We start from the raw sequence: 12,221 nt of genomic DNA, 5'->3' as shown, positions 1-12,221 counted from the left end.
GCCCCTTTTCGTTGACCAGGACGAAGACGATCCCGATGCGTGCGGCGCGATAAGCAGCCGATGCAAAACCATTAATTAGGAGCTGCAGATACCTGGTACCTGTGCCACTTCTCTGCCCCTCGGTCTCTCTCGCCCAATATTAAGGCTTTAATCGTGCATGAAAATACGTGAAACTTACGCGTCTTCTTCGCGAGATTCGGCGGAGACTGGGAGGCTCTGAGACCGAGACTGTGCCCCTGCCACACCGCAGCATCGCCAGAGATGCAACGTGATCGCGATAAGATAAACTGCATACAAATTTGCTTTTATGCGCAGTCGTCAGAGTTTGAGGACCTGCAACTTTGGGGCAAAGTGAAAATGATTATTATTTATGCAGGGTATCAAATATTCCCTCAACGCGTGTGTCAACAGTCCGGTGTCTGTCATTTATTTCAATGAAAACAATCAGCACTACTCCCCAGGTCCAGTCTCCCAGACCCATACCCAGGCCCAGGTCCGGGCCCGTTCTTGTGGGCTCATTAATCGGCCGGCAATATGTCAATGTCTCGCATATATATGCGATATATCTTCAGCGACCTCCCCGCACCGCTAGTGGCTGCTTGTTGCTATTGGGATGCGGTTGATGACGATGATGACGACAATGACGGGGTTGGTAGTTGGCTATAAACCTAAAACCCATTTTCCATTTGCCATTTCACAGTGGCATATCAGCGTTTGCATCGCAAATTATCAAAGGTAACTGTAAAGTGATATTCAAAGGGGTCCTAACTTATTAAATAATACTCTATTTTATGGGAATATTTTATTACAAAGTTGGTAGAAAAATTACGAGACTATCTCGAGACTATCTTAAGAAGCTACTGATGGGGTTTCATAGACCTAACTTGAGTTTAGAGCTCAAGGTTTCGAAAAACAAGTTTATAAGGTAAAATAATGTTTTTAAAATAAATTTATTCTTAAATTCATAGAAATTCTCTTATTAAAAAAAATTGTAAAATAAATAAACTTTGCAATTAAAAAAGAGTATATCCACGTAATGAATTCTCCTACCTGATTGCTCGATACCTCTCACTCTTCCTTTCTGTCTGTCACTACTATATCCACCTCCCTCGGTTGGTTGGCATCTCCATGACTATATCTGGATATATATTTCCTCTCTCACCCCTCGTAACCCCCCGGCGACTATCTTTTTGCATCTGCGTTGAAGCGCGAAAATTGCAAACCAATGTTGTTTTGACAATGTGCAATAATTTGTAGTCAATTTTATGTGTCTACCGTGGAATCGGTCGGTTCAGGTCCGCTTGTTTCGGTAACCTCTCCCCTCCGCCTCGATTCGATTCGATCCTATCCTATCCGATCCGATCCGTATCCCCCGTCCTGCCCACATCCCTCTAAATTGAATCCCAAACACACAGCACAACATTCCCCATCCCAGTGGTTACTTCACTGCCCACGGGGTAGACGGGCGGGCAATTTATGGCTGGTAAATTAGCAAGAAATGGAAATTAAGAAAAATGTTGCTTTTATTGCAAACAGTTGTAGTCGTCTTCCAATAAAAGCATATTTATTTATACGAAAGACCAGAGACCAGAGAACAGGGACCCGGAGCCGAGGGAGCATCCGGCGACTTTTACGACTCTCGATTCGTTTGGAGTCTAATGAGCCAAGTGGTGGGTGCAATGATTGGGTGGCTACCTAATTGACGGTTGCACATGCCACAAATATTTCTGCCACCGAATGTTGGTTGTCGAATGTGTTGATGCGGCCTCCTAATGAGATTGCTTCTTCGACTTCCCTTATTTCGTTTATTATTTTTACGTTTTTCTCAGATTTTTCCATTTTCTTACCTATTTTTTTTGGGCCACACTTCCCTTTCGCTTTTAGCCTTTGATAGATGGCCAAAAAGTTCCGACTGATGGCTCTGGCATTAGCACTAAGCTTTAGCCAGGGCCAAGCACTTTGATTTGACTTTCAGACCCGCAAAAGGCGCACAAAAAAATGCCAAAAGAAACGAGAGCGAATAAAAACTTCTAAACTGCAGTCAGGGAAATTTTTGATGTAGGTTTTCGGCCACGAAGAAAGCTGGGCTATCGAGAAATGGGCAAACAGGAGCGGTTCAAGAGGTCAAGGGCTATGTCACTACAAACTTGAACCATATTTTAATCAATCTGTATTTCTTAAAATTATGTTTATCCCTAAAACAAAAATGTAAAAAGTAAATACATTCTAGTAGCTACCTCCCTTAAGTCCATATTCCCTCCCTGTTAGACAACCCCACCTGCAGTTCCATCTAAGACCAAACTTCGGCAAGGGCAATCTATAAATAAAAGGCATCTCTTTTGACACTAAACTGACTTGTAAACCGAAATATTTACGTCGAGTTCTTTTCGCTGCGTATGCCAAATGACAGACGGAACCCCCCGTGCCAAGCCCATTCCCAAACCTGACAACCCAAACCCCACCCCTTCCCAGAAAAGAAACAAAAAATTTAAGCCCCGACCCCCAGAAGGCCTCTAAACTTTCCTTACCCGAAAGGAAACAACATGAACAAAAAAATTCAATTGAAAGTTTGCCTCTTGGATTGGCGGTGTCTGCACTCAACTCATCCGTTACTTTGTAACAAATCCCACAGGCAAAATTGATAAAATAAAGGAAAAGGCGGGAGGGATATATGTGAATGTCGGGATATACATATACATACATGTGAAAGGTATATATGTATATGGCCCAGAGAAAGTAAAAGCAAAGAAAAGTTTTTAATATTTGACGTGTTTTTTTGCAAAGTTTTCTAGGTTTTTGCCTTGAACCGTACCGAATCAAGAGATGAGAGAAAAGAAAATATTGAAAAGGGTTTAACTCGAGCTTGAACTTCTCCAATGGTTAGGCCACAGACATATGTGTATCTGCCAGATGCCCAGATACAATTTTGAGCCCCCATCCTACTGCCACCCCAAATCTACAAAAAAAAAAAAAAAAAATTCACATCAAAGACTATTGGAACTCCGTTGGCCCGCTAATGATTGATTGTAAAATTTGCTAATTTAAGCAATGTGAATTTATGTTTCGGTGGTGGGGGCCCCATCAATTTTATTGCTCATTTAATTGATCATAAAAATTATTCATTCATCGGGAGCCCACGACGAACTCGTTCTCCAGTCGGCGGAATCGACAGAATCGGCGAAATAAGCAAAATATTTCGCTGTGGGCTCATTGAGTCAAATAAAAGCAGCCACAGCAAGTATAAACACACGATAGCCAGCAATTCCAAAGATGAGATACGACTGCCATATAGATATATCTTTAAAATATGCATGGGAATATATCTTGGCATCTTTGCCAAGAAGGCGCTGGCGGAGGCTTTGTTGCTATAATTTTTTTTTTTTTCGTCTTTTAAATTAATTCAAATGGAGCAATCGTGGGATGCTGTTGGTCTTTTAATCGATTAATGAATACGAGGGGGGCTTGAAAAGTCTATCACTGGAATTTGGCCAAGTGAAATGCAAGCGTACACATTTTTAGACCCCTTTTTTGACATGGAATGATATACCCCTTAGTGTTTATCTTGCGATTTTTTTGTAGATTTTTTTGACCGTAATAGAACACCACCTCTGACATAAACAAAACCAGAACTCCAATCGCCCCATGGAAACAGCGGCTGCTGGCATTGGAATCTGCTTTTGGCGTGGATTCCGTATCCAAAAACCGTATCAAGTGTCAAGGCGAGATAGTTTATGGGTTATCAGAGGCAGACAAAAAATAATAATAATAATATCATTCGGGCCAGACTTGTGGCTCTGTGGGCTGTGAGCTGTGGGAAAGTAAATAAAAAATCAAGTCTCTTTTTTGGATTATCAATTTTTTGTCATTTATATATTTTTGTGTTTAGCTTTTTCTTTTCGCTTTTTTGTTGACTATAAACTAGAAAACATAAAATTACAAAATAAAATACATATTCGTGTGTAGGTTACAATATTTACAACAAACGACAAGTAAATCATAATTAATTTTTATGCATGGTTATGCATATATGTATAGTATAGTACACATGTAATCAGTCGATTTATGTTTTAAATTTGTTTGATTCGTGTTGCATAATTCGTGTTGTTTTATATTTTTGCTTCGTTTTTGTGCATACAGTCCTTTTTCTTTTATATACAATAGTTTTATTATTTTCATAGAATTAATATGGCTGTATTATAGGCGGGGTTGTGGATTCGATTCGGATTCGGATTAGGTTTTGATTTATTAACTTACTAACTAGTCTAACTAATGAGGATAAGCTTACGGCTAAGTATAGGTTGCTTGGAAAATGGTATTCATCTTCATAAATTAGAAATTAATTCTAAAACAAAATATCACAATGATTAAACAAATTAACGTAGAATTAACATTTAGATTTTTAACTTATTTACAGTTTAAACTTTAAGCCAAGTGAATCCATCTAGATAGTGCGTGTGTAGTGTGTTTTGTTAACTAGTTTTCTGGTTTCTTGCTTTTGGAATGCATTCTTAAATTGGCCCGGCAAGGCAGCAGAGCTGGATATTGTCTGCGATAGAGATGGCTATAGGGGAATAAAAAGAGGCAGTGGCAAGGAGGGACAGAACAACCAGGTAGATTCTAATCGCCCAAGACCAAACTAATCTGTACAGCTCTGTGCCATGTTCCTGCTCCCTCCACACCGGCCTTGTCGATTGGCCAAAAACACAACTTTTCGGGGCCCGAAAACTGAAAACTCGCTGGCACGGGCACACGTGCTGATCTCTCTCCTACGCTTTTCCTTGAGACTTTTCTTCTTGGGACTTTCTCGACTCGCCAATGAAGTTCTCTACGCTTTTCTTTATTATTTTCCTTCTGGCAGCACAAGGTCATCCGTGTAAGTTTCACTCTGGGAAATTCTTAATCTCTGACTAGCTGGGAGGGATGTAGTAAGAAAGAAAGAAAGAAAGAAAGCTAGGTTTTCTAATCAAATCTAGGCATAGCGTGCTTTGCTGCCTCTTGGCCTTTATCAGGGCTAAAATCCTAAAAACAATTGTTTACATTTTCCCACATCTTGAGCTCTCTCCGTTTCAGCCATATACCATTGATTAGCACATGTAATTGTGGCTCAAAGGGGCCAAAACAAAACAAAGAAAAAGACACAGAACCCGAAACCAATTTTAACCCGTCCAGCTGCTGCAACAACACACTGTCTGTAGACAGTCTGGGTCTATTTTTTTTTTGGTGGGGGATTTTTGGTCTGTGTCCTCGTCTAACGTCTAAGGTCTGCTTTTTGTTACAATTTCTTTTGGCCAGACATGAGTTCTCTCTGTGATGTGTTTTGCGTTGCCTATTTTTCCTTTTGCTCAGTCCAAGTCCCAGTCCCAGTCGCAGTCTCGGTCACAGTCACAGATACATTTACAGCTGCAGATACAGATACAGATACACGGGTGTATCTTCTACACACGTCGAGCTTGTTATAGCAAAATGCAGCAGTTAAGATGAACTAACGACGGAACGTTGCAAAACAGGGAAAATGGTGAACCAAGAAAAACAAAAATACAAAATGTGTAGAAGAAAAAAAAATATACAAGGAAGGAGGAAAAACAGGCAAGAAGAGAAATAGTTTTGGGCCTTTGTTGCTGACTGACTGGTTGTTGGTGTTGCTGCTTGGTGTGTGTGTGAGTGTGTTGCATGCAACATCAATTTTCTGAATCTAGCTGCGAGCCAGGAAACTGAAAATAGCTGGCCGTAAGAAAACAGAACAGGGCCAACAAACAACAATTGCCTGGCTCGCCAGCTATTTTACTGTTGTCTTTTGTTGTTGCCAAGTATCTTCTGGTTGTTGCCTGTTCTCTCCCCATTCGACTTATTTTCTTTTTCGTATTTTAACAAGTAACTAGGCTTTTATCGCTAAACGTTTGCATTTGCATATTGAATGCAATTCCCCTCCTTTTCTCAACAACAAAAAAATTGGAGGAAGTTCAACTTGTTTTTTTTTTTTAAGGGAGGAGGGGGAAAGAAAGCTAATAAGTTAAAAAAAAAATAAATATCGTCATCTCCAATATCCAACTCTCTTGACCTTGCCGTTAACCTATAACCCTTCTACTTATCTCGTAACCCCACTCACATGTGCAGATTTCTGGACGCCGGCGTGGGTTGCGTGGGTGGCGGTGGCAGGCTCTGTTGCTGGATGCCCCCCGCCAAGGGTATCATCTGGGGGGCAGGCCCTCCCACCGACCCACCGCCCATGAGCAGGGCGGCCTGCTGCTGTTGTTGCTGTTGTGTTGCATTAGCGCCCCGCAGTTGCTGCTGCTGCTGTTGGTGTTGCAACGACGGCTGGCGACGGAAGCTACCCGGTTGCTGAGGTGGCGGCGGCAGCATGAACTGCTGCTGATGATGGTGGTGCGGCGGGTGAGGCAGGGGCAGCGGCTGCTGGTGGATGTGATGGTGGTGGTGGTAGGCGGCATGGTTGATCGGCACATGGCAGCCCTGGCCGACGCCGCCGGCATTCGATCGCTGGGACGAGGAGACATCCGGCAAGGCGAAGCGCAACTTCTGCCAGAACAGCTTATCGCCCCACTGCAGATACGTGTTGGTCTTCAGATATAGGCGCAGATCCGGATCCAGTTCCTTCTGAGGCACCTCCCCAAGCACAATCACAATCAGGCGACGGCGCCGATCCCTCAAGACCGACTGATGGGCGGACTTGAACTCGAACCGGCACCACTCCGACTTGATGAAGTTCTCGCTGACCACCATTATAGTTCTCCGGCTGCTGTCGATGGCCTGGACGATGGTTTCCGGCAGGTAGCCGCCCACGGGGAAGTCTCGCTGATGAAGGCACAGCTTGTACCTTTGCTCGCCCATCTCCAGCATGGGAGCCAGCTCCTCGTTCACGAACAGCTCATCCTTGGAGGAGTAGGAGACGAAGGCGTCGAACAGCTTCTCTCGCTCGTTCTTGTCCACGTCCTTGTGGGCATTGTAGAACAGCCTGACGCCATACCTCGAGTGGCACCACACGCGCATCTCCTGGCGGAAAATAAACACCAACAGGGTGCAGATCATAACGAAAATGAAGCCAGTCAGTATGGCCACCAGAATGGGGATATAGTCCTGCTTTGGTGGCTGGTTCAGGATCATCTTGGTGGAGGTGGCATTGGAGGCATTGCCGCCACTGGCTGCCTGCTCCGCGTAGATGTAGTTGTTATCCAGACCCAGTGGCAGGGTCTGGCTGCACTGCACCACCGGCAGGGGGGTGGCTTCGGCTCCGGATCCGGGATACAGTGCCATCTGCTGGGTGCTGTTGCCACCAACAGTTTCGCACTTCATCTTCTGCCTGTCCGCGACATACTCGTGGCGGTTCATGAAGTCCTTCAGCTTGTCGATGAACTCACAGTTGCAACTCCAGGGGTTTCCGGCCAGGCGCAGCTCATTCAGGTAACTGGGCAGGAAGTTCCAAACGGCAAACGAGGTGATGGCATTGTGGTCCAAGCGCAAGATCTTCAGGTGATACAGGTGCGTGAAGGTGAGAGTATCAATGGTGGCGATGGCATTGTGCTGCAGATACAGCTCCTGCAAGTTGTCCAGACCCTGGAACTCGTTGCCGTTGAGAGCCGTCAGCTGATTGCTTTGCAGCTGCAGGACCTCCAGCTCCAGAAGGCCATAGAAGGTGCGATTGTGGAGGATCTCGATCCGCGAGTGATTCAAGTGCAGAACCTTCAAGCGCTTGCGTCCAATGAAAGCGTGACTCTGCAGCTCCCGGAAGTTGTTGCCGTCCAAGTAGAGCTGTGTGGCATCCATGGGAATGTGGGAGGGCAGGGCCTGATCGTAGGTGGCCCGACTGCAGTCCACGACATTGGAGGTCCACGACTGATCGTGATAGCAGGAGCACCTATCGGGGCACTCCATTTTGCAGTCGCAGGCCTGGAAGTCGCAGCAATGGCACAGGGCGAAGCAGTGCGAGGCGTACTTGCAGAGGAAGTCGTCCGACTTGGCTTCGATCAGGGAGACATGCGACGATCCGCGGGCATAGGCCAGGCGGCAGTGAATCTGATCCAGGTCCATCAGCTGCGGCTGAGTCCGCGACTCCCGGTTCACCTTCTGCAGCCAATCGAGGTTGCAGTCGCACTCGTAGGCATTGTGGCCAATGTAGAACTCCGGGATCTCGCGATCCTCGGCAATGGGCGAGAGGCGCAGAGCATTGGGCTCCAGAGTGGTGAGACGATTCCTCACCAGGTCCACTCGCGTCAGGTTCGGCTTCTTGAAGAAGGTGTAGGGCTGGATGCTGGAGATTTGATTGTCGTTCAGGTAGAGAACCTCGACGCTGTTCGGTATCGAGTTGGAGGTAATCTCCGTCAGCAGATTGTAGCTGGCATCGAAGGTGGTCAGGCTGAGTTCGTTTTCGATCTGGAAGTGATTTCCCAGCTGGGTAATCCTGTTGGCCCTCACATCCAGCCACTGCAGGCCGATGGGAATGTGCGAGTAGTCGAACTTCTCCAAGCGATTGCCGGAGATGTTCAGCCAAACCAGGTTGGGCAGCTCGGTGAAGAGCCCGTCGATGGATTTCAACTGATTGCCATCGAATCGGATGGCCTGCAGCTGGACATTCCGTTGCAGGGAACCGGCTTCAATCGACTTCAGCTTGTTGCCGGACAGATTGAGGATCTGCAGAGAGGTCATGCGATCGAAGACTCCTCGCCGGATGTGCGTCAGGGGATTCTCCGTCATTCTCAGGCCGTAGAGATTCTCCAGTTGCGTCAGACTCGTGTTCTCGATCTGACTGATCATGTTCTCGCCCACATCGAGGGTTTTCAGCAGCGGCACATGGGCCAGAGCATCGGGAATCGTCTGCAGCTTGTTGCCATTCAGATGAAGATCCTGCAGCTGAGTGCAGTTGACCAGAGATCGCTGTTCCAACCGGGAAATGCGATTGTTATCCAGGGAGAGCACCAGCAGATTGTTCAAGCCCTGCAGAGTGCGCTGCTCGATCACCGAGATGCGATTGTGGGAGAGAATCAGGGTGTGCAGATTCGTGAGATCCGAAAAAATGCCCGCCGGCAGCTGGTCAATGTAGTTCTCCTCCAGTTTAAGGATCTGCAAGCTGGCCAATGGTCGGAAGATGTGCGCCTCCAGGCGGCTTATTTTGTTGTAGGAAAGATCCAGCATCATTAGCCGCTTCAGACCCACAAAAGTGGCAGCGTTGATCCACTGGGAGGTGAGCTCGTTGCTGGCCAGATCCAAGACCAGAAGCTCGGCCAGCTCCCCAAAGATTCCAGGAGCCAAGACGTTGATGGAGTTATTTCGCAAGTAGATCTCCTGCAACTGCTTGGTCTCGGCGAAAAGTTCCGGTGGCAGGGAAGTCAACCGGTTGGCCGATAGGTCCACCACTTTCAGGGAAAGAAGACCCTCAAAGGCACGATCGGCCAGGAAACTCATGCTATTCTTGGCCATGTTTAGGTTCGTTAATCGTCCCAAAGCCGACAACATGGCCGAGGGCAGGCTGACCATCTTGTTGGCGCTCAAGTCCAGACTTTGGAGCGTGGAGCCACAAACCCTGGCTTTCCGGGAACTCAGCGAGGCGCTGAAGTAAAAGTTGCTGATGTCCTGGATTTTGTTGTAGGAGGCATTCAGGTGCTGCAGCGACTTCAGGGGGCACACCATGCCATCGGGTATCAGCCAGATGTTGTTCAGACTGAGGTCCAAGCGCTCCAGCTGGCGGAACTCCACGAAGCTGTTGGAGGCCATCTCCAGCGACATTGTGGACCAATCGCCGTTGTGGGTGCGAATGGTCAGGTTCCGGAGCTCGTGCAGGCCGCGGAAAGAGCCATCGGTGAGGTTTCCCAGCTTGCAGTACTCGATGGTCAGGTCGCGCAGCTCCACCAGCGACCTGAAGCTGTCCGGACTAAGGCTGCTCTGGAAGAAGAGGGCATCGTTGCACTCCAGACGCAGGCGCACCGTGTTGTGCGGCTGGATGACACTGAAGTTGGTGTTCTCCAGCTCCGAGTTGATGGTTCTCAGGTGGCACACCAGGGTGATGTCGTGCTCCCCGCCGCCGGACCAGCGGCACTCGTCCGGAGCCTGGTAGAGAACCGTTTTGCTGAGGGCGGCCCCGAAAATGGGCATCACCCAGGTGGCGATCAAAACGTACAGCATATGACTGGTGGCCAGCATTTTGGCTTCCAATGGGTTTCGCGATCCGATTTCGGTTTGATTCGAACGGGGGATCGGGGGTTATGTTTTGGTCTCTCAATCCTTAATTATTTCTTTCCCATTTTAAATTTGTGTTTTTGTGTATTATTTATTAGAATCTTTTTATATTTTATAGCGTAGCTTTGCACAATAGCCACTTTTCACAGAAACACCAAACATCAAAGATGCCAGAACTTAATCTAATACGATTTTCTTGTTTTTCTCGCTGGCTATAATACTTTCTTCTTTTCGATTTCTTTGCTTTTTGTAGCTTTATATCTTTATATCTTTTATTTTTGTTTTGATTTTTAGTTGTAGTTGTAGTTGTTTCGCGTTGACCGTAATCCAAGTGGGGGGTGCGATAGCGCGTTGCTTTGATAAATTTGTGCCACTTCGTGTTCTAAATTTTTCTCGAGGCGATTTGGATTCTCTTTCTTTGTATCTTCACTTTTTTTTTTGGTTTCGTGATCCGCAGAACGACAAACTCGCGTCCGCTCGGCTCGAAGTCAACTCAAAAACTGATCGCTCACATTTCTTTTCGGTCAGCAGCAAGTGCCGCCGAGAATCACTCAATCGGGGTGAGTATCTGAGTATCTGCATCTCTGCTGAGTGTAGTGAGTGAGCGAGCGAGCGACTGAGTAGGTGAATAGTGAGTGGCTGAGCACCCATTGAGCACGCACACAGAACCGAACCCGAACCCAAGGAACTAGAGCGATCATCAAAACGAGGGGTAAAATAAACAAAAGCCATGCAATGCAAACGCAACGCAACGCACCGTCATAACCCACCGTGCACAGTGGGCTGAATAGCATTGAATTGTGCATGTGTTTTGGTTGGCAGGTAGCATTTGCATTTCCCAAACGACAGATGTGGAACGCTGTGGGAAACGAGGAAGTAAGATCGCGGGAGATGGGCAGGTGATCTTGGCTTAAAAACATGTGGAAATCCGGGCCAAAGAGATTTAAGGGCCAAAGATTTTAGCAAAAAGTAAGGCAATACATGATCAAAGATCTTTTACGTGAATAGGAACTGTTTTCCCATGGGAAGAAGGATTATCTAGCAAGTGCAAACATATAATCCTTAAAAATATGCTATACATTTTATTATGTCGCAAGGATTATAGGGATGGCCTATTTTTGTATAAATATTTAAAGATCTTTCTCTTTTTCTTTAATATAAGGCAGTTTGAAGCATAAAATAAAATTAATTATATGAATCTTTATTGTTTCTAAAGCGTTTAAAAATCTTAAAACTCACTCCATATGAGTGCACTTAGATAAAACTATGAAATATATTTTAATTTAGTAGTTTTGTAATAGAATGGTGAAATAAATAGTTCATAATCATAATAATTCATAATAATAAATAATCTGAAAAAAATTTGAAAAAACTACCCTGAGTTTTTTAACATAGATTTTAGCCCTATAACCCATCCGCCATGTTGGCAAAGCCTCATTTTAATTTTTGAAACATTTATAAATTTTTTGGTATTTAATGGTTTATTATATGTTATATATAGTTATATTTTTAAATGGAATAAAATAATGAAGAAAGAGAGAAAAAGTTGAAAATATTATAGTTTAAAAGATAGAAAAATATAGACAAAACATTAAAGCTTATTACTCATACGCCATGTTGGTTAAGCTTAAACTAAGCATTCCATTTATAATAAAATTAAATTAGAATAACCCACTCTCAAGCAGATGTTTTAAAATATTTTTTAGAATACCCTATTGGGCTTGTAACTAATCGAATATGTCAATTAGTTATGGGTATACAAAATATCTGCAATAAAGCAATTCCAACCTATTTTATGACTTCCGCCCGTATGTCCTTTGAATGCAAATCAAATTAGCCCACACCTCAAATATTTGCCCTTGAGAGCTGAACAAAGGAACCTCACCAGTTCCGCACCCACAGTTAGCACCTCGCTGTGTCCCAGGCCCACTGTGCGACGGCACCGTGGGCTTGAAATTCCGATTCCCTGCTGTCGGTTCCGCTGAGCGTCAAAGCCGAGCAAACAATTCCAATGAGACATTGACACTCGTCACACC

General features: G+C 45.3%; 1 protein-coding gene across 1 annotated transcript; it reads right to left on the bottom strand.

Moving 5' to 3' along the window:
• Window positions 1–5,920: 5,920 nt before the first annotated feature.
• On the bottom strand, window positions 5,921–10,672 carry Tollo (Toll-like receptor Tollo). Its single transcript, XM_017252237.3, has one exon. It carries the CDS (start codon window positions 10,147–10,149, stop codon window positions 6,103–6,105), a length of 4,047 nt encoding a protein of 1,348 aa, XP_017107726.2. The 5' UTR covers window positions 10,150–10,672; the 3' UTR covers window positions 5,921–6,102.
• Window positions 10,673–12,221: the final 1,549 nt, after the last annotated feature.

Source organism: Drosophila bipectinata, chromosome 3L (genome assembly GCF_030179905.1).
Source record: "Drosophila bipectinata strain 14024-0381.07 chromosome 3L, DbipHiC1v2, whole genome shotgun sequence".
In the NCBI taxonomy this organism is placed as follows: Eukaryota; Metazoa; Arthropoda; class Insecta; order Diptera; family Drosophilidae; genus Drosophila; species Drosophila bipectinata.
This window is presented reverse-complemented; position numbering and strand designations above follow the sequence as displayed.

Coding starts and splice junctions, on each gene's coding strand:
- Tollo (XM_017252237.3), bottom strand. CDS start 10,149: ATGCTGGCCACCAGTCATATGCTGTACGTTTTGATCGCCACCTGGGTG.